Consider the following 22,348-nt stretch of genomic DNA (forward strand, 5'->3'; position numbering starts at 1 on the left):
TACTGATAAATTAATTAAGTGTTACTCGTGTTTCGCGCGAGTCTCGCGAATGCATGAAAATCCGCGGTCCATCGATCGCCGTTGATCAAACAATTTAGTCGTCGAAGAAAGAATTCGATCGGCAAACGGACCGAAAAATCGGATCGTTCGCGTCGGGCGATGTCCGGAATAATATCGGATCACTGAAAGAGCTCTTTTGTTGCGCCGCCACTAACGTCGATATCAGTATATGAGCTAGATGAGTCTCTTATCAGATCGAGTGCACAGAATTGCAGCATAATCTAAACGTTGGGATCGTAATCGTCTTATCGCCAAGGTTTTTTAAGTATTCGTGACTGGTGGGCACGCGTGGGTATCAACACGCGTTTCCTTATATAAAGAGGCGACAAACGCGATGTCGACCGATTCGTCGATCGTTCGACGCGCGGTTCGCTCTCATCAACACCGATCGTTCCGTTTCCTCTCGTCGACGGTTCATTGTCTGATCGAACGCTGAATCGAGACGGTCATGGTGAGTACTGCTAGGAACGGTGGATCAATCATGTCGTAATCATTCGCAACGGGAAGCGTATAAATCTAGAGAAAACAACGACTCGAGCGTGAATCTTGACATTTGTCATCGTACCGTAAACTGAAACTACGTGTCTACGTATTCGCGTTCGCGGCTCAACAATGGAACTAGAAATACTCGACGTGTAATTAATAGGACCGCGGACAATGACGGAAGCGATATACGCGACCCCGATTACATTTTTGCCACGAGAACACCCGCGATAGCAATATTTCGCTCACGCGATAAGAATCGGTACAGGGCACATAAAGAGCTTAAGGCTAGCGCGGCGCGTTTGATTGCGAGTGCCAAGATACCGTGACGCTGGCTTTTGAAAAAATGATCGGAAACACGCGTCGTTTGATACGTTCGTTCGTTAGGGCGATCGAGCTCATCATGGACATCGGAATCCGGGGTTCGTCGTGGACGAGGCGGACGACGAGGCGACTTTCGGGAAACAAAGGGGATCGATCTCGCAGCGTTCGGACGCTGCGTCGGAACCGGAAGTCGGGGGCAGCTGGAACAACAGCATCGAATTTTTGATGTCCTGCATCGCCATGTCCATCGGGTTCGGCAACATCTGGAGGTTTCCGTTCACCGCCTACGAAAACGGCGGCGGAGTTTTCCTGATACCTTACATCATCGTTCTGCTGCTCGTCGGGAAGCCTTTCTACTACCTGGAGATGATCATCGGACAGTTCTCTTCATCGTCGTCCATCAGGGTGTGGAATATTTGCCCCGCTCTCGTCGGTACGCTCGTCGATAGGTCGCGTTTCCTTCTCCACTCTTCGTAACGATAACAATTTTCCGAATCTCCCCGTCTTCCTTCCCTTCTCACCTTAACACATTGTTTGCGGGACATTTCGCGCGCGGCCTTGAGCCAGAGGTGGGCGATATTTTAGCCACCGCGTAAGAAATTAGACATTTTTAGAAATCGCTATAACTTTAAAGCAACGCTATAAGTAACAAAAGTAGTATGTCAATATAACAAGTATGCGTGTTGTGGAACTGTCGCAAAGACGATGATAACGTAATCCGTCGTTAAAAAACCCGTATAAATACGGGGCCCGGCTTCCACCAGCAGACAATGAAAAACGGATTTTTACGTGTCCCGCAAACCACCATCAGTCTAAAAAAAAAAACGGAATTATCCGTGTCCCGACAATAATGTGTTAACGAAATCGATCGCTCCAGGAGTCGGTTGGGCCCAGTTTTGTTCCACCGTCGCCTTGATGACCTACTACAGCTCGTTGATGTCCCTGACGCTGTATTACCTGATCGCGTCCTTCTCCGCCGAGCTGCCCTGGTCGAAGTGCAGTGAGGAATGGGATAGATGCGTGGATTCTGGCAAAAAGTCAAACGACAGCGCTACCACCTTCGACAACGGGTTTGGAGAGACCAACGCGTTCCACCTGTTGACGAACGACGCGCAATACAGAAGTTCGGCTGAATACTACTTCACGTGAGTTGCCGCTCATCCGACGAGTCTTTTCCTCCTGGTTCGCGCACGCTGAAACGCGTGTTTGCCCGTTTTAGGAAAGTCGTTCTCCAGGAAAAGGACAATATAGACGACGGAATAGGCTTGCCAGACTGGAGATTGACGCTCTGCCTCCTCGGTAGCTGGCTCTCGGTGATCCTGATCACTTTCCAGGGTGTCAAGAGCTCGGGAAAAGCTTCCTATTTTCTCGCCATTTTCCCGTACATCATCTTGGTCAGCCTCCTGATCAGGGCGGTGACTCTCGAGGGGGCTGCAGCAGGAATCCTGTACTTTATCACGCCGAGATGGTCGAAACTTTTACAGCCCACCGTTTGGTACGCCGCCGTTACTCAGTGCTTCTTCTCGCTCTCCGTCTGCTTCGGAAGCATCATCACCTATTCGGCGCACAACGATTTCAAGCACAACATATACAGGTAACGAGCATAGTATCTCCTTCGAACGCTCTTACCAAGGTCTCGATAATGTCGAGATACAATCTCCAGGGACGCGATGATCGTGACCACACTCGACACGCTGACGAGTCTGATAGCAGGCTGCACGATCTTTGGGATTCTAGGAAATCTCGCCCACGAAATGAACATAACGGACATCGAGAAAGTAGTCAAGTCCGGCGCTAGTCTGGCGTTCATCTCCTATCCCGACGCCATCGCTAAGTTCACCGTGGTGCCTCAGGTAAAATGCGCTAACACCGCATACAGTCTCTGCAACATAGAAACGTCGATAGGAACAAGTTTCAATATTTTCCGCAGCTGTTCGCGGTTCTGTTTTTCGTGATGATGTTCGTTTTGGGTGTCGGCAGTATCGTAGGAATGGTGTCCGGTCTGGTCAAAGTGTTGACCGAGAAGCTGCCGAACGTGGAGATCTGGAAAATCGTCATTCCGCTGTGTCTGATGGGATTCGCTGTCAGCACGGTTTACGTGACACCGGTAAGCGAACCCGATTTCTTGTTTCTTTTTACCTTTATTCAAGCAGAGATGATCCATCGACAGACGTAAAAGTTTCGCCTCGGAAGATTAGATTTCATTTAGGCACTTGCCTGCCCGCGTTATCGCCACGTCGCGATCCGACAGTATCGTCGAAATCTAATTAATTGTTTATACGAGTTTCCTATCGAGACAATTGGTCGCGATTACGAGAATGAACAACGGATGATGATAATTTTCGGGACGGTTGTGTGTACTACTCGAACGGAAATGAGTTAATTAAGCGACGATAGCACTGTTCAATGTTAATTTTGCGATTCGATAACTAGAGTAAACAATATTAAATGTACAGCGTTAAAATGTATTGGATGATGTAATCGGCATGCTAATCTTGACTCTTGGCAGGGTGGACAATTCTTGCTGACGTTGGTCGATTACTATGGCACCTCGTTCGTCGTGTTCGTCCTTGCGTCCTTCGAGATCACCGGGATCATGTGGATATATGGTTCGTATGGTTTGGTGTGCGACACTTCTGCAACGTTAAAAAGGTGGTTTATAAGATCGAAGGCTTTCGCCACAGGACTGGAGAACTTTATAAACGACCTCGAATTCATGCTCGACAAGGAAACGAGCAGCTATTGGAGGGTCTGTTGGTTCCTGGTGACACCTTTGATTCTGATAGGAATCTTCATTTACACGGTCTCTACCCTGAGCCCGCTGACGTACAGCGGTAAACAGTTCCCGGCTTCAGCTCACGCGGCCGGAGCCGTTATACTGTGCTTCAGCGTTTCCCAAATACCGATCTGGGCCTTGGTGCGGCTCGTGAAAAACAGGCAGTTGCCACTCCTGCAGGTACTATTTTGTTTTGTGAAGGGACCACCCGGAACTGACATCACTAGATCTTAATGAAACTTTGGGAGGATGTAAATCTTGCAATAATATTCGGCACATATTCTTTTGGCGGGCACCATTCAGATTCAAGGGGTGAAAACAGCCCTCGAAGTTTGGGGTCCCAACCATATTTGGCAAAGTTATATATTTTTTAGTAAGGAATCCAGTCGCACAGCCCGATTTTAGATATCTTAATTTATTTAAAAGTGACACTTTTTTGTTAATTTTTTCCAAATCCAAATATTAATCTGCATTCTTGAATATTTGCGTGCGAGAAGTGCAAACCCAAATACAAAATATGGATAAAACAGAATTTTGATTTTTGTACTTTAGAAAAAGTTATTAATCGCTCGTCTCGTTTCGCTCCGTTTCAGAATCTGAAAGCGTCTTTCGGGTCGACGTCGGAATGGGGGCCGAAAGGGACCAAGTGCAAGAAAGCCTGGCTCCTGTTCAGAGAAGAGAAAGAGAAAGAGAAGAGTCTCAGGACACAGCCCGCGTGGCTTCAGCTGATTCATGTTATATTCCGGATTAAACCGAAGTAAATGGATGCGCGACTGCAGGCCATCGTCGATAGAAAATCTCACCTCGCGGGGAAACTAAGCTCTTTTAATTGGTCATAAAGCACCTACTTACATTGATAACGCGCCAGCACATTGCAAAATTAATCAATCCGTACTTTCGCGATGCGTTCGATCGCCGAAGGAATCAAAAGTACCTGAGCTGAGATCAATAGATTTGCGATCGCTCCGCAAACGGTCGATAAGAATTACGATAACCAAACGTGGTTCTATACGTCAGCAAAGCAAGACTGTGCGATACGTTTAGTTCAGACTCGAGTCTGATACAGAACACGCAGAAAATCGCCGGAAATCTTGCCGCTTTCGTTGGTTGAAACGAAAACGGGATCTCCGATCGACGTCCGCGCGTATACCGCACAGAAGAGCGCCGCTGATTTTCTAGTCTCCGCCAAACACCGCTCTTAGAATTCTCGGTCTTTTTTTACTCAAATTCATCCGCGAAATCCTCTTCGCATTCTTAAACTCTATCCATTGCTTGTACTTGACCGGATCCTTGGGACCCCAATCGGGGCTCGGTTTCAGGATCTGAAAGTATGCCAGTGAAAATAGATGAATAATATTGTTCTCCATCGCTCTATCGTCTATGTCGCTTACGTCCAAACAAGGTTTTCCCCTGTTCCGAATGTTGGTGATAACGATCCACAGAGGAAGCTGGATCACTCCGAGTCCCAAAAGTATCCACCCAGCCACTAAAACAATAGAGAGGGAAACGTTCCTCGCGTATCGATACAACATGCATGTATTATACTCCTTCTGTCCCATAATAATAGTAGCAAAAGAAAATAAATATAGAACGCAATATTTATTATCCAAAAACAAGATTAAACTAAACAATAAATTAAAAATATTACTCCTAATTGTTATTTTGAGTGTTCAAATAGTTTCTGGACTTATCAATAATTTCGATACTGCATTTTAAACTTGTAGGTAGGTAGAACCATAGTTCTTCAAACTCTCTTTTTTTCATCTTACTTTTACAATGTGTTGACGTTCAACTGAATTCAAACAATTGATCTTGATCAACGGATGAAATTAGAAAAATAGTTATAATTCGTAACAATTACGTTAATCTAAAAATTTAAGGATGTGTCAAAACAAATGACAGACGTCATGAAACATTGATTTTGATTGAAGGCTTCGCAATTTTGCGCTACAACACAACTTACAGCCGCATTCGCCAATAATTCCCGTGTAAATATTCACTTGATACTATTATTATGGGACAGAGGGAGTATATTTTTGTTTAAGCGTGTCTTCCTACCGTAGGCAGAAGTCGTGTAGTATTCGTCGTTGTACTTGAGAGGCGTCAGCTCGAACAGGAAATAAATTAGAATCGAGAAGAGCGATAACGGAGTGATAAGACCCCAACAAAGTCTCCAATAGAAGGGCGGTCGACTGCCCACCATGAATTCCACATCGTCCAAAAAGTTATCTACACCTGGACAGCGAAGGCGATCTATAAGAACAGCTCTTCACATACTTCAACGTACATTGTGAAACACTAGCGATGTACCGTATACCCAAGAGATCGCGATTAACTCGAAAGAGGCGAGAAACACGATGATGAACGTCCCACCGAAATAGTCGACTAGATTCAGGATGGACTGTCCTCCCTGCAAGTTGAATCGAAAATTATAGAATACATCTTTCTCGGGTGATCATGCGAGTTCGTAGAACTTTTAGGGATTTGGCGAGTAGCTGTTGTTGGCTCTCTGGCACAATTATGCGCGAAAGATGCATCGAGCATGGACTGACCCTCGTGCAATAAATGATGCCGATCAAGAAGCCGCCAAGCGAGACGGCCCCGGTGACCTTCCAATCCTGAAATCTAGGGAACCTGTCTTTCACGATGCTGCTGATGACGCTGGTAAACGCCACCGTGGTCCCGATTCCTAGAACGAACAGCATCAGGAAGAACAGCACGGCGAACAGTTGTGGGACCACGGTGAACTTTGCGAGCGCTTCCGGATAGGAAATGAAAGCGAGGCCGGTGCCGGCGCGTACCACGGTGGCCACGTCGTCTTTGCCCAGCTCGTTTGCCAGATTTCCCAGAATTCCGAAGATCGTTGTCCCAGCTATGAGGCTGGTGGCCAAGTCCATCGTCGTTACCACCGTGCAATCCCTGTGAGCAACGCAGAGCAAAAGATGAATGAAAGGCACAAAAATATGTTGAACAGTGAAATCGATTACCTCGAGACGTTATGGTCGAACTGATTGTAGGAAGAATACATGGTAACGGCACCGAAGCAGACGCCCAGCGAGAAGAACGACTGAGTGACGGCGGCGTACCAGACCGCGGGATCGAGGATCTTGCTCCAGGTCGGCTTGAACAAGAAAATTATGCCGGTGACGGACCCTTCGAGAGTAACCGCTCTCACCAGGAGCGCGATCATGATCGCGTATGGGAAAATAGCGAGGAAGTAGGCGGCCTTGCCGCTGCTTTTCACGCCGTTGCGGAGGACCACGAACACGCACACCCAGCTGAACAGCAGGGCGAGGACCAATTGCCAAGAGGGCTGCCCGAGTCCCTCTTCTATCCCAGCTTCGTTCAGAACGATCTTCCTGGAGAACAAACGAATGTGACGACTCGTTGGTGCTTCTCGCGTTCCTCGTATACCTACCGGAAGTACAAGTCGGCCGAACTACTTCTGTTGACGTTGGCCGTGTCGCCGGTGGCCGACGTACTGTCGAAACACTCGTCGCCCCATTCCTCTCGACAGAAAGTCCATGGAAGGACCGATTGAAAGCTGGCCAGCAGGTAGTACAACGTCAACGCCATCAGGGAACAGTAGTAAGTAACCACCGAGAAAACGGACACGGCCACGCCGTAGCCAATTCCTGAAAAGAAGACGACGCGTGAATGCAGGAAATTTCGCACCCTTAAGAATATCCGTACACCCTTTTCCCTACGTATGCGGGCGTTTCTTCAAGAATCTACCTCGGGGAGGCTTCCAAACATGCAGACAAGGCAGCTACATCTGCGTCCCACCTCGAAAGAACCGCCTTTCGTCGCGTTGTGTACGTAAATTAATCATTCATATCCTTGCTATATCCATTTTTCGATTTTTTTTCGAATTATTGAGGCTGTGCGAGAACCCGAAAATATCGGGAACCCGTTGGTCGGAACGGGTCGATCGGGTCGGGTCGGGCTTCCCAAAAATTTCGACGATTCTCGAAGGAATCGGGTTTCCCGAAAATTTTGAGACCCGGCGACCGTTTCTCGAACTGCTCTGCAGTGCTGGTAGTATCGTACAAAATATGTAAATACACAGTCACACACGTTATTATATGACACTCGGAATCCATGAATGTATTAATGAAAACGAATATAAATATGGTTTAGTGGGTTCCTGGAATTTTCGGAAATCTCGACTCTTCCGGGAATCCCGATTATTTTGTGAATACCGATCCTTTGGGAATCCCGATTATTTTGTGAATACCGATCCTTCGAGAATCCCGACTCTTTCGAGAATCTCGAAGCTTTCTGGTACTCGTCACGATCCCGAAAAAGTTTCATCTTCCCGAGCCGAACCGACCCGAAAACTCTACTAATTATACAAATAATTGATAAATGCTTCACCAGACCATACTTCTCATTAAAAGGGACAACTTTTTCCCTATCTCTTACAGTTTGAGAGTAAATAACACAAAATAAGAAAAAATAGTCGATTTCACCGATTAAAGCGAATTTGGCCAGCAAAAAAAAAATCGCGTAATATACAGGGTGTCCCACATAAATGGGAACACCTAAATATCTTTCGTATTCACAGTCCTATCAGAAAACTTCAAAGGACAAAGTGACATTATTGCAGGGGACAATATAATGGTGAAGAAGAAAATTTTTTATGTCGTGTTTTTTAATGAAATTTCAAGGTCACCGATGTTTTTTTAAATGGAATAGTATATTTTTTTACGATAGCATGATAGACAATAAAAAACTGAAGATTTCCTATCGCACTTTATACTTTTATTGCACATTTCACAGTAAATATTATTTTCATTATTTTCGTCAATATTGAAATTGGGATCGCCTTCGATCCAGCTTTTCATCAGTAAAACCCTACTTTCCCGAACTTTCGGCATTTTAATAATGATCGCACGCACTCTCACAAAATTCGCCTTATCACTTCGAGTATCAAACTGAACTGTTCGAATTCTAAATACCAACAGCTACATGCGTTCTTAGAGCTGATTCAGTAAGCAATATAAGGTCGGAACATCATAACTTGTTGAGGCTTCTTCAGTATTATATCGGCGTATTACTATTCTCGACGCTATTGGGTTATGATACGAGTGCTTATTAATAGATTACATAAATTTAACAAGATAAATGATTCATATGAGCATGAGATATGCATATACACGGAAAATAATATGTTTTAGATATTTCTCTTTGAAAAACATATACAACAATATATTGCATATGTTTTTCAAGAGAAATATGCAAAACATATGCATTATGCAAAAAGTGCAAAATAAAAAACATATTTTTAGAATCCTCTAATCGCAAAACATATTTCTGTTTATGTCCCATTGCTTTATCAGTTTTCTATATAAATATGCATTTGCATAAACATCCGCAGTCTAGTGATAACAATGCGTTATACTGTACAGGAACGAATCGATATGGTTTTCACTTCTGGCGAAAGCCACCAATCTTTGAGGCAAGCAGTGCGTTTGTAAATCGTGAAAAATTTGTGAATCGTATTTGTCCTTCGTTACACGCATTTTCCGTCGTGGTAAAACAATTTAAAAATACCGGTAGTGTAAGTTCTAAAAATCGTAATAAACAAAGAATTGTAACTCACGAAGAAAATAGAATTAATATCCTGGCTGCAGTATCTAATGATCCACATGTAAGTTTGCGACAACTCGAACTAGAGGATAGCGGCAAAGGACGCCAGAGGATATGCGGCAAAGGATTACTGCAGCATGAGCTTCAATTACGTCTCAGGAAATCGACAATGCCTACAGATCATTTATTAAAAGATTGCAACATTGCATAAATGAGGATGGTCAACCTTTCGAACATTTATTATGATATGTAAAGGTCAACCCGACGTAAACAACGCGCAATCTTTGCTGAAACACGTAAGTTTTAAACTTCCACATTTCATCCGCTTCAACATGATTATTCTTGCTCAAGGTCATTTCAAGGTCAAAAACGTGGTATCCACTAAATTCAGTTTTTTATTGTCTATCATGCTATCGTAAAAAAATATACTATTCCATGAAAAAAAACATCGGCGACCTTGAAATTTCATTAAAAAACACGACATAAAAAATATTTTTTTTCTTCACCATTATATTGCCCCCTGCAATAGTGTCACTTTGTCCTTTGAAGTTTTCTGATAGGACTGTAAATACGAAAGATATTTAGGTGTTCCCATTTATGTGGGACACCCTGCATACAAAATTTCATAATTTTTTGAATTTCCGGTTTCGGGATCGTCCGTTGCAAGTTATGCTAACATATGTAAGGTCGTCGGTATGCGTCGTGCCTACCTTTGAAGGCAGGCGACAAAGACCAAATTTCGACGCAGGATCTGCTGCTGAACTGCCCCAGGATCATCTCCATGTAGTAGACCGGCTTGCCGATCACGATCAGTACGACGATGTAGGGCACGAGGAACGCGCCACCTCCGTTTTCGTAAGCAGTGTTGGGAAATCTCCAGACATTGCCCAAACCGACGGAGAACGCTATGCAGGACATCAGGAACTCTACTTTGCTACCCCATTGCGCGCGACCGTCTGGTCCCGCGTCCGCAGTTGGTGCGGCCGCTTCCGACATCGACTGGAAAAAGAATAAAATTTTCTAGACATTCTAAATTATTTCAGAACGCTCCTTTATTAATTGCATAGAAACAGACCGCTCGATTTTCCGGCGGCTTTTCATTTCCCGATATCACGGACAGCCTATAAGTACCCGGCAAATCGTCGTTGCACGCCAAGTCATTCTGTGAATGAAAAAAACAACAACTTCACTATTTACTATTTCCATGTATTTGCTTGCACAGCTCGATTATCGTCCTTTATTATCTGATAATTTTGCGCGATGAGGTTTCTGCAATTATCGCGGTGTTTACGTAAGCCGGGCAAAGACACAACGAATATTTTCTCTTGATTTGCGAAGCAACACGAGTAAGCCGTCATTAAAGTGTGATTACCGCGAGATATTGAATCCGTTCCGAATTGTGTTCTCGGAAAAAAAAAACAGTGTGAACGGGAAGCATTGTTTATACGTAAATTGTTTCGAAATGAAATTACATTGTTCAGCAGATAACGGAAAGAAGGCTCCGCGATATACATTTACAGCTGCAATTTAGATTAGCCTCTCGAGGAAGATGTTCGACGTTTACGACGAGGCATCAGATGATTTACACGTTCTAGCTAGCACTGTTTGCCGAGTTTCCACGTTTCTAGCCACAGAGAAAGAGGATCAAGGAAACGAAACTACCGTCGGATTGCAGCAATCGTAATTTGCAGCAGAGTCTCTCGAATAAATTCAGAAAGTAGATATTTTCCTGCCTCGAACCTCGTTCTCGTCTATCGTTGTTCCACGAATGAATCGATCGTTTAAATCGTCGTAAAGTTTCACGAATCACCGTCGTTACTTTATATATGAATTTATTTAATTTTCAATCGCACTACCGTATGCATACGCGCGACCGTTACAAACCTTGCGACAGTTCATAATCACTTGCACACATACGATCACACCTCCGTTCCGCTTCTAATTCAGTAGGCTGCACCGCGGTCTCTTCGAGGCAACAGCCTTTGGAAGACTGATTGCCGACTTTTATTCTCCTGCGTAACATGTACGTCGTGAGAAATAATGGGAACGAGCGAGTAGCACTGCTATATGTATATTTTCATTTTCGCATTAACGGATTTCACTTATCAAATATCCTTCGCGATCCGTCTTCTTAATGTTATCCCTTATCTAAAAACAAACGTTTCGCGCGAGCGTTCGCGGTCGACTTGTACAAATTCGGCATTGGACTATCGCTGTGAAAACTACACGTGGCGCCACGCGACATAGTCGAAGATGGATAATGCATACAGTAGGATGTATCGGTTGTTCTATAAACTGCACAGATTGTTTTGCAAACCGATCACGACGAACGATCCGCGATCAGTAAGACTAAACGGATCTTCACGGTCAACGGGTTTCAAATTACAATCGCAAGGATTACTTCTGTCGAGCAAATTTCTTTTAGTCCATCTCGAAAGAATGTGTGCACTCGTTTTCCTTGCGGACGCGTTTTTTCCGAACGAATGTTTGACGCACGAACGCTTTCGAGCGTAACCATCGCGGCGACAATTAAGAGCAACTTTCTATCGATTGACTTGAGGCCGATCGTTTCCACGAGGAGCGGACGTCGGGCAAGGAGATCAAGGAGGGTGACGAACGTATCTCAAGTTCAATAAATCAAATCCTATATGTACATTAATAACATATTAATTAGTCCATGATTGATTTTGTTTAAAGTCACTTTAAAAAAGTTTCGACGAAACCACCCTGACACTTGAAGTTTTTCTCTGCTACGAACTCTTTCCATTCCAAGCGCGTTTTCGGATCCCTGGGACCCCATTTCTCCTCGCACGGTCGAAACGCCGCTTTGACGGTCTACGAAACAGAGAGAAATGTCACAAAAAAAAAAAAAACGAAAAAGAACGGCTGTTGGATTGTTCGCGAAAACGACTCACTTCGATCGGCGACGACGACCGACTCTGTATCAGTTTCTGAAACGTGAATCCTACGATCGAAAGGACTCCCATAGCGAACAGGAACCAGCCGATACCTGTATGATACGAGAGCGAATCGATTTTCAGAGAAATGCTTCCGGAATGGCGAAACACGCCGTATATCGGTTGACATTTACGATATACCGACCGTAAGCATAATTGGGAAATGGTGTGCCGTCGTAGGTGGGCGGCACGTAAGTGACGATCGTGTAAATTAGGATAACGATCATAAGAATCGGCGTGACGAATGCCCAGCAGAGCCTCCAGTACCACGACGGTCTTCGGCCCACCATGAACTCGACGTCGTTCACGAACCTCGACACCCCGTAGATCCAGAAGACGGTGATCATTTCCAGCACTCCGACGATTATGGCGACAAAGGTACCTCCGTAGTAGTCGACCAACGTTACGAACCATTGACCACCCTTCAACGATAACGATGCTCCGAATAATAATAATAATAATAATAATAATAATAATAATAATAACATTCAGAGATTTCAAGCTTTTACGGCTTGGCATTATACAGCTCTCACTCGGAAAGATAATGTCGAGTCTGGCTCGTCGTAGGACATGAAAGGATTATGGTTTTCGGGTGTAACCCTTAACAGTGTGAACGGAATAGTAACTATAGTAATCCGATTTTTTCTATACTTATTTTCTAATTTGTTCGCGAATACAGCAAAAAACGAGTAGCTTACGGGAGTGACGTAGACGATACTGACGCCGAACCCTACGACGGAAACCACGAGCACCAGCTTCCAGTGAGCTATTTTGGGAAAGTGGTCGCAGAGTACGCTGAAGACGGCGCCGCAGAGGGCCACCGCGCTACCCACGCCGAGGACGAACATCATCACGAAGAAGAGAACGGCGAACAGCTGCGGGACAACCCTGAATCGAGCCAAAGCGTCCGGGTAAGAAATGAATGCGAGACCGGTGCCACCGCGAACCACTTTCGACACATCCGAGGTGCCCATCTCGTGCGCCAGATTCCCGAGGATCCCAAATATCGTGCAACCGGCCATCAGGCTCGTGAACGTGTCCAAAGTCGTCACTATCATCACGTCCCTAAAACGTGAACAAATCATCACGTCCCTGAAATTGTCCAAACTTTCTGTCAGACCGGGACAACTTTGAATCGTCCGGCCCTCGTCCGTCAATCTTTCGGCACTTTGCGGTATATGCAAGTTTGTTCGAATATTATGAAAAATATATAATGCCACGTGGAATCACGTGGATAGCTGACCTGCTGACGCTGTGATGGAAATTGTTGTACGACGAGAAGGTGAGGATAGGGCCGAAGCAGACCGATAACGAGAAGAAGCACTGGGTGATGGCGGCGTACCAGACGGTTGGCTGCCATAGTTTCTCCCATTGGGGAGTGATCAGAAAGAGAATGCCGTCGACGGCACCCTCCAACGTTACCGCTCTGATCAGCAACGCGATCATTACCACGTACGGGAACAGCGCTAGGAAATAAGCCGCCTTGCCTGTGCTCTTTATTCCCTTGAACAGCACGAAGAACACCGTTGCCCAGCTGAAGAACAGGCAGATGGTCAGCTGCCACGACGGAGTGCCGATTCCGTTTTCGATCGAGTCGTATTCGTTCAGAACGATTTTTCTGAAAAGAACGACCGTTTAGAAGCGAAGCCGAAGAGATACTTTGCCGGAGAGTAAAGGAACTGGACCAACCGAAAGTACAGTTCCGCGGAACTACGCAGGGTTCCGTTGTCAACGGCGGCCGAGCTCTGGTTCGCGTTCCCATTGTCCGAGACCGCGTCCACGCATTGGCCCTTCCATTCTTCTCGGCAGTAGGACCAAGGCAGTTCGGATTGAAAGCTAGTCACCAGGTAGAACAACGTGAGGGCCATTAGAGAGCAGTAGTACGAGACTACGCACATCGCTGCGAACGCTTGGCCATATCCCAGCCCTGAAACGGTATCGCCGCGAGGTCGCGTGGTCACCATGGAAGATCGAGCGATCACGGCCGACAGTGGTCCGAATCGGGGAGTTTAGGGACATTTGACCAAAAAGTCGACTTTTCGAAATTGAAAACTAATCAATTTGTATAGACCTCGAAAATGAAGAAATTAATGAAATTGAATAAATATTTCACCAGGCAAAATTGCTCAAGTTCTTTGCGATGTCCTCATCGTTTCGTCCCATATTTTCTCTTAGTTTTTTTCATGATATAGAGCATCCCTTCCCAATAAGAAATCATATATTTTTTTAGTAACCACTAATAATAATATATTTAAAAAATAATGTTGAATGATACATGTCAGATTAAAAAAAATTTTGTATATTTGTGAAAGGAAATCTTTTTTTCCGAAAACATCCCAGGCTCTAACAAAGAGGAATATTTTCGGTACAACTTCCTTTAAATAACCTTACAAGAATCATTTCCTACTTCGTCCTACTTTACAATTTATAGTTGTTTAAAACTGACAATGTTGCGGCGAGTACGGTCGCCGCGCGTTGGTCTTTGTGAAGGGCGAGGCAACCCGAGAACTCTCAACATTGTAAACATATAAAATTATATATATATACACGAAAGAACATATTCAGACACAGTTCAAATAGAAAATGGGTTTATTAGTTGACTTTGTCAAATAAGGCTGGGGTTCATCAAATGACGGAAATACCGCAAGACGATTTTTTTCCAACCCAGAGCTTTCGTAGAAATAACAGGAGTTAACGTTGTATTAATAACAAAATTTCATGTAACACTTCAAACAATTTCCTTGCCTTATGAAATAGACACGGGTTTTGAACAATACGCACAAAACAAAATATGCATTATATATATAATATATATAATATAAAATATGTATTATATGCCAGCCTCCATTCATAAATTATTAATTCATTGAAAGTAGATAATACAGCACGCATTACTTCCGATTGGCCAATTATCTGAAGAGGCTCAAGAAACAAGACATAAAGATTTTTAAAAAATTAGGACCAAAAATACTCGGAAAATGTCTAGAATCGCTACAAATGAAGATACATTTCAACATCGGACCCACATATTTCATCCACGAGAATAATATCTTACAAGAAGAAAATCAGACAATAAGTCCAGAGGCTGAAGAATGATTAAAAAAAAATCAAGAAAACAAAAGCCGCTTGTACCTACTTCTTCAACAACAAAATGGTAAGATTAATTAGTATACTTCTTATTTTATCAATTAAATAAAATATTAATATTACTTTTGCTCGCAATATATATTTGTACCGTTAGATACTTTACTTAATAACTTATATACCTATACATTTTATCAAAAATTCTAATAACATAATTACATTATATATAAGAAAACTATAAGATTTGAATTTCCAATTATTATACAATGGTTTTAATAAGAAAAGCAACTGATTCAACAACTACATAAAAATATATAAAAATAACTAACTAACAAATTAAACGAAAAATATATTCTAACATGTATTATTCGAAAGAAATTATTTTATAATATTTTTTAGTTCAAACCTCATTTCAATATCTGAAACGGTTCCAAAGTTATACACAAATGTCCCTAAATTCTTCGATCGAGACCACTGTGCGGCCATTCGTTGAAATTACCTTTCATCGCAGGAGACATGGCCCATGTCTTCGCGCAGGACTGGTTCGTGAACTGGCCTAGAAGAGCCTCCAAGTAGTAGAATGGTTTCCCGACGAATATCAAGATGATGATGTAAGGAATCAAGAACGCACCGCCACCGTTTTCGTAAGCGGTGAACGGAAACCGCCAAACGTTTCCTAGGCCGACGGAAGTGGCGATACATGCCATTAGAAATTCTAAGCCACCGCCCCATTCTGCTCTCTGTGAAGGGAAAATATTCGACTTTCCATATTAAGATTTCGAACAAGATCTACTAAACACGTGCAAAAACATAAGATCAGTACAAATTTTCTTGTTCTTCGAAAAGTATAAATGACAGAGAAATTCCAAGCGTTGCGGACAGCAAACCAATTCGGTGAGAACGAATGTTAAATATATTCATCAAGTTGTTAAAATATCGAAAGCCCAGTTAAGAGTTGGATAAACAAAAGCAACGTATTACTCACGGTGTTTGTATTTTTGGATTGCGCAGTTTGCTGCGACTGTTCCAACTTCTCCGCACCCTCGGAACTGCTCCCCTTCTGTCCAACACGAACACTCTCCATCTCGAAAGCTTCGTTCGCGTAACCGTTCTGCGTCTGGAAATATCCCGGATTGTTAACACGATCACCGTATCATCGAACATTTCGAACACGAGCCGAAGGGTCCTCACAAAAACACCGTTCTCCAGCTTGGCCATTTTCAGGAAGAGAAATCCTATGTTTACTTGTTCTCGCTCGACTATTCCGGTTGATCGGCGGAGCTGCACTTCGGGAAGAATATCCTTTCCACGGGAAGGATGCGATCGACGACGGAGGACGAAGTCATCACAGGTAGATATCCGATCAGCAGGTCAACTCGGACTCGCAGATTAAAATCTCACCGATGCGAAACCATCGGCAGAAGACGAAGCAGCGGGTCGTTCGACGAGAAGAATCGCGAAATTCGACGGATTCAAACGAGTCGATGGTTCCGAGGATGGTCTCGACGAATGGACCTTCCTCTTGTCCGAAAGAGTCTGACCAACGAGCTGGTACTAGCTCCGAGATCCGTAAAATAAAGCCTTTAGCTGGCGCGCTGATTAGATACGACACGCAGGCTGAACGTTCTCCAGCGTACTTCGAATTTCATCTCTGCCTCTGCAGGCTGCAACCTGCTCGACTCGGCGTGTAGGTAACACTCGACGTTGCAACACGTGCCGATAATTGCCCAGACGTACGTACAACTTCGTACGCGTGAACGGATCGTGCAACGGTAACAGTTTGCGGACAAACTGCTCGCCATCATGCCGCAGCTTAGCAGATTTTCCGGCGTTCCGTTGCGAAATGTACGCGATTATACAAATTTTTCTGGTTTTCCGGTACCGTTTGGGGAAACCGACGTTGGATATTTCGATCGCAACGTACCCGCTATAGCCCCCCCCCCCCGTTAATCAACAGGAAAGAAAAACTTTAGCTCAATAAAATTCTAAATCGAGACGCCACGCGTGGAAAAGTTTAGTATCTGCGGAATCGATAAGAAGGATAAAAGACTTTAGATAAGAAGGATAAAAGCCTACGCAGAATAGGTCGAGATCGTAAAGAGATAGAGAAATGTATAGGAAGACGGGAACGCGACCGATTCGAGAAAAGAGCTAGCGATAGACGCGGAGGTCAAACAACAGATGCGTGACACATGTTTGCCGCTGCGCCACCGTTTTTAGTAAAAAAAAAAAAACGGACAAACTCGGCGTACTCGGTGGGTTTTTTAACAATAAAGTGTGTGCGAGTCAACATCCGATAGATAAAATCGTTTAGCATCTTATTAAACTATCTGTCGTGTCTGGATACCCAACGACACGGCGGTAACGGTGACGAACAATGACGTAATCAGGAATTAATAGTGATGTTTCTTCCCTGTCGACGATTAAGGGTCAGATTATATACACTGTTTTTGTATCTAGCGTTTATAGACCCTCAGCGTCTGACCTGCCTAATGTATATAATCTGACCCTAATCCGGCTCGTCAAGTTTCCAACGTTTTCGGAGTCGCCGGATTGCATTTTGGCGGCGAACGAGCGATATGTCGATCATTGTCGCACGGCTACGTCGATCACGGATCAAGGAAATTATGTATCCCCGATGGTTGGACGTGGAAATATTAGCCATAATTGTTAGCTCCGACAGGCAGCGTTCAAGGCCCTCGATCAGCCGTACAGGTGCGTTGCAAAACTGCTCCGGGAACTCCGTGATACGAAGGAACTGCAGACTGCATAGAATTACGTCTTAATCGTGGCACCCTTACGTCACTCTGCAAACAGTGTTCACGATTAAAGAGTTTATGTATTAGCGTTGGTAACTCGGAGAACTTTCGCGCGATTACTTGCTTGAACTTACCATGCATTTTGAACCGCCTCGACCGTAGAACAGCCGACGCGACGATACGCGGGAATTTTCGGTCGATTCGACGAAACAAACGCGAAACGCCGAGAATTCGACTGCGAAGCTTTTGACAAATTCCGGTTAGCAGATAGATCGATGCGAGACGTTTCTCCGCAGGATGGCTTAACAAATTCACCAGCGTACCCGCTGATAGTCGACTCGACGAACGATCATCCAACGGCGATCGATGATGGACCAACTGAGCAACGTCTATTATCTCGTGGAGTTGATAGTCCATCAAATATTTGTCTACTTACGGGTAGGTTCGCGCACGATTAACCTCCCCTCTCCCTAGCTTCTCGCAAAGTCGAATAATTCATTAGCATCTGAAAAATCCTCAGGATTTGATCCTGTACAAATTCTTCTGGCTGTCCACCGTCGACGAAGACTTTGATGCCGCCGACTCGAAGTTGCACGGCCTCACTTTCAGAAATTTCACCGCGGACCTGATCGCCTTCTCCGCCATCTGTGTCGTTCTTTTCGTCATCGTGACTCTCACGTCGAAATGCGAGAAGGACGAGGGCCGGAGTCCTTACGCTACCGCTGGGATCGAAGCGTGAGTCCTTAGAATTCGTGGTTCAACAACGTTAACGCGTTGGAATTCGGCCGATCGCAGCAGGATTATCAGCGACTTCGTTACCGATAGAGTGCCTGTGGATTTTCAAGAGAGCCTGTGTCGCCTCTCGAACACGAGTTCGACCACGATCCGCTTCGAGGCTTGCGGAGATTCGATCTATCCTCGCGGCAGGATCCCAGAAAGGAATTTCTCGCACGAGAGCTTCTCACGAGTGCGATCCGACAACGGAAGAAGGGCCCGATGTATCCTGAAAAAGTCGATTTTCGGCCTAACAGGGACCCAGTTGCACAACTCGCAGAGCACCCAGACGCAGAAGCTAGTTCCTAAAATGAGTCACAAATGGATAGTCAGGCGGACGAGGAGCGGTTTGGTTTATGGAAAATACCCCTTGTAGACTCGCCCCCATTCCTATTCGTCGTCGAACAGTCCCTTCGACGAATTCCACGAGAACACCAAAGGGGCCCGGAACGCTAGAAAATTGGTGGACGGATCGTCGCTAACAGCGATCCCATCGATGCACGCGTAACTCACGGTTGTTTAACATTCCAAGCTAATTAGCTACGGCTAAACGTTATCAGGGTCTCGCGAGTCGCGACAAATCTATTCCGCGCGCAGAATCGTTTCGAATCGAGTTACGGGTGAAGTTACAGCCGTCGCTTCAAAGCCATGCGGATGAATTATGTATTTACAACTCTTTCTCGCAGCTGGTTGCGCCCGACGCGTTGACGCGATCCATTCCCAATCGCCGCGTGCATATACTCGTATTTTCGAGCCATTTACCCCACCCTTTTTGTATCGCCTTTATCCTCTGTCAATGTTCTCGTCGATCGGAGAGAAATGTTTGTACCGTATATTTTATTCGAGACATGTTTGTCGACTTTTATTGCGATCTTTTATCACCGTGAAATTATACTCTCATTTGTAAAGCTGCCTTTGTTAATGTTTTATTCCCGAGCAAATAAAACACATTATTACGTGCATTAACGCGTCGATGAATTTCGTCAAGGTAAACCACGATGATGGCTCTTTATCGATAGATAAATAACTCGATCGAAAACCCCGAACGCATTTTATCTTGGAAAAGTCGTAAACTTATTACGGCCACCGGATCTTCTGTTGCAAAAACTGCTTCGGTTTTATCGTGCATCAGATAGCTCGCTGTTTCAAAAAATTTCCTGAACATTCATCCGATCGATGATATACGGATCACCTTCGGTCCTCCGATCTATGGTAAATCACGTTGTAAATAATGAAACGCGACGCACGGCGAGGCGCGGCGTTTCGAAACAACTTTCTATGCGTCATTATATTTTTCGTTCCAATAAAATGTTAATCCATCTGCATCGTGGTCATTATTTCCATTATTCCTACGATGCAAATGGATTAGCATGTTCGCTACCAGCGTCGCACATATGTGACAACCACGATTTTATATTTCATGTGAAGAAAAAGGAATCAACTTTGCGCATACGTTATTTAAAATTATAACGTGTATCAAGATATTCAATGAATAACTTCTCTGTGACAGAACTTTTCTACATGATTTATAAGAAAATACTTTCCGTTCAATAGGATGTTATAACTATGGAGGATGCTGCTATAACAAACGCTGGTAGCGTTCGTGCTCACTTCTGTCTCTCGGGACACTGTGCGACGCGCGACTATGACGTTCGAGCCTGCGCTCATCGATCCGCTTGAAACCATAGAAACACCAAACATGCATGAGTCAAAACAATTGTTCTGAATTGTTCATCGGGTTGTACTGTACGATGTGCTGACAGCGATTCAACGTGTTCGCTTTTTGGGATACAGCGGGGAAATGATCGAATGATCTTGATTCGATCGGTACGATGGACATTAAAGATAGCAGCGAGGAAGAGGAGGCGCACAACATCTCGGCGTTCACCAAGTTCGACGAGAGCATCGAGGTCCGCAATGCCGAGGAGATCCAGAGCCCTGTACGCCACAGACCTTCCAGTTCCAGGAGGCCTAGGCAATCGGCGAAACAGAGCACTTCGAACAATATGGAGACCAATTCGCCCCGGGAGATTCTGAAATTTAAAAGGTGTATAATCATTTTACTTTCTATGATGGAAAGAGGTGTGTAGATCGTCGACGCGACTGTAGTTTCGATTCAAGGTACACCAAAGTGGAGAACAACTTCGGAAAGTCGTTGGAGATCGGCAGCGATCCTTCGGACAGTGAGGAAACCGACGACGACGACATCCAGGGGACGAGTACCGCCCAGCAGATAGAGATCTACAACCCCAAGGACTTCGAGAATCTGAAGGCGTCGGCGGAAGTGACAGAACTGTTCCAAAACATCATGAGGTAGGTACCGTACCTGAAAATTGTTGTTGTAAACGAACTGTTTGATAGACGCTCGGCTCGTTCGAACAGGTACACCCCGCAGAGGATAGACCTGAACTACAAGCTGATCCCGTTCATCCCCGACTACATCCCGGCGGTCGGCGACATCGACGCGTTCATAAAGATTCCTAGGCCCGACGGGGTGGAGGACAAAATAGGATTGACCGTGCTGGACGAGCCGTGCACCAACCAGTCGGACCCTGCAGTGTTGCACTTGCAGTTGCGCAGCCACCTGCGAAGCGCGGGTGCAGCCAGGCAAACGGTCGTCAAGAGGATCGAGGACGCCGAGAAAAATGTCAAGTCGATCGACAAGTGGATCGACGACATCAATCAGCTGCACCGAAACAAACACCCGCCGGCCGTACATTTGACCAAACCGATGCCCGACATCGACTCTCTGCTGCAACAATGGCCTGCCGAGGTCGAGGAAAGGCTCAACGAAACGGAATTGGACTTCACCCAGCTGGAATGCGATCTACCCGAACTCGTCGACATGATCTGCAACCTCCTCGACATCCCTGTCGACGAGGACTCCAAGCTGGAAGCTCTGCACACGCTTTTCACGCTTTTCCTCGAGGTCCGGAACGCGAGAGCGCAAAAGTATTGACTTCCGCCGGATACCCCGTCCCGTACATGTCAACGGCCACGTGCATTCGCATACCATGACGAAAACGATGCTAATCTTTTGTAAATATCTATGTAAATCGAACAGGAGGAACGTCGACTCTGAACACAAAACGATGAACGTCAGCGCCGTGGAAACCTTGTAAAAAGACACCGCCACACGATTCGCAATCAAATCACGCTGACCAACAAATTTTTACTTTTTATGTGGACTAGCCGTCGGACGGTGTAACATTGTAAATATATAGATATAATTATTACGTATCTGTTTTTACAGACGATCCTCCGAAACTTGTTTATCGATGACGTTGATACCGCAGAGAATGGAATTGTCGACTTCCGATTCGCGCGAATCATTACAATTTCCGAAAACGTGATCGGACCAGTCTTCTCAATTGAGTCTCTGCATACCCGATATAAGAAAGAAAACAACAGTATTGTAACAACAGTACATTGTCGGTTTGATAATACAACGAGAAACTACAAATAAATAAATAAATAAATAAAGGAAAAGAAAAAACTACTTCCTGTTTTAGAATCGTTCGTGTGTATGTGTCTGCGAC

At 44.8% G+C, this 22,348-nt stretch overlaps 5 protein-coding genes across 6 annotated transcripts; 3 read left to right on the top strand and 2 right to left on the bottom strand.

The window, feature by feature from the left end:
• The first annotated feature begins 16 nt into the window (after window positions 1-16).
• Window positions 17-4,411, top strand: LOC143352405 (sodium-dependent nutrient amino acid transporter 1). Its single transcript, XM_076784862.1, has 9 exons — window positions 17-511; window positions 931-1,300; window positions 1,745-2,012; window positions 2,087-2,461; window positions 2,531-2,720; window positions 2,798-2,974; window positions 3,377-3,476; window positions 3,552-3,823; window positions 4,237-4,411. Exons 1-9 carry the CDS (start codon window positions 509-511, stop codon window positions 4,402-4,404), a joined length of 1,923 nt encoding a protein of 640 aa, XP_076640977.1. The 5' UTR covers window positions 17-508; the 3' UTR covers window positions 4,405-4,411.
• Window positions 4,412-4,428: 17 nt separating this feature from the next.
• Window positions 4,429-11,221, bottom strand: LOC143352354 (sodium-dependent nutrient amino acid transporter 1). The gene is made up of 10 exons (XM_076784774.1): window positions 11,120-11,221; window positions 10,311-10,397; window positions 9,946-10,234; window positions 7,062-7,278; window positions 6,631-7,002; window positions 6,196-6,562; window positions 5,954-6,053; window positions 5,702-5,878; window positions 5,035-5,129; window positions 4,429-4,965 (listed from the first exon to the last, which is right to left on the bottom strand). Exons 1-10 carry the CDS (start codon window positions 11,132-11,134, stop codon window positions 4,819-4,821), a joined length of 1,866 nt encoding a protein of 621 aa, XP_076640889.1. The 5' UTR covers window positions 11,135-11,221; the 3' UTR covers window positions 4,429-4,818.
• Window positions 11,222-11,885: 664 nt separating this feature from the next.
• Window positions 11,886-17,194, bottom strand: LOC143352353 (sodium-dependent nutrient amino acid transporter 1). Its single transcript, XM_076784759.1, has 9 exons — window positions 16,468-17,194; window positions 16,262-16,393; window positions 15,776-16,016; window positions 13,882-14,119; window positions 13,436-13,810; window positions 12,891-13,257; window positions 12,338-12,614; window positions 12,151-12,245; window positions 11,886-12,070 (listed from the first exon to the last, which is right to left on the bottom strand). The coding sequence occupies exons 1-9, from the start codon at window positions 16,492-16,494 to the stop codon at window positions 11,933-11,935; spliced, it is 1,890 nt and encodes a 629-aa protein (XP_076640874.1). The 5' UTR covers window positions 16,495-17,194; the 3' UTR covers window positions 11,886-11,932.
• LOC143352160 (uncharacterized) lies at window positions 16,594-19,185 on the top strand. The gene is made up of 5 exons (XM_076784853.1): window positions 16,594-16,627; window positions 16,698-16,810; window positions 18,369-18,473; window positions 18,556-18,770; window positions 18,861-19,185. The coding sequence occupies exons 1-5, from the start codon at window positions 16,594-16,596 to the stop codon at window positions 19,183-19,185; spliced, it is 792 nt and encodes a 263-aa protein (XP_076640968.1).
• A 1,330-nt stretch (window positions 19,186-20,515) lies between these two features.
• Window positions 20,516-22,306, top strand: Ift46 (intraflagellar transport 46). Of its 2 annotated transcripts, none has more exons than XM_076784803.1 (3): window positions 20,516-20,856; window positions 20,919-21,122; window positions 21,192-22,306. In XM_076784803.1, the coding sequence occupies exons 1-3, from the start codon at window positions 20,642-20,644 to the stop codon at window positions 21,766-21,768; spliced, it is 996 nt and encodes a 331-aa protein (XP_076640918.1). In that variant the 5' UTR covers window positions 20,516-20,641; the 3' UTR covers window positions 21,769-22,306. The 2 variants fall into 2 exon arrangements, with proteins under 2 accessions (XP_076640918.1, XP_076640926.1); XM_076784811.1 differs by having other exon boundaries at window positions 20,519-20,856; window positions 20,931-21,122.
• Window positions 22,307-22,348: the final 42 nt, after the last annotated feature.

This window comes from Halictus rubicundus, chromosome 1, assembly GCF_050948215.1.
Source record: "Halictus rubicundus isolate RS-2024b chromosome 1, iyHalRubi1_principal, whole genome shotgun sequence".
Lineage (NCBI taxonomy): Eukaryota > Metazoa > Arthropoda > Insecta > Hymenoptera > Halictidae > Halictus > Halictus rubicundus.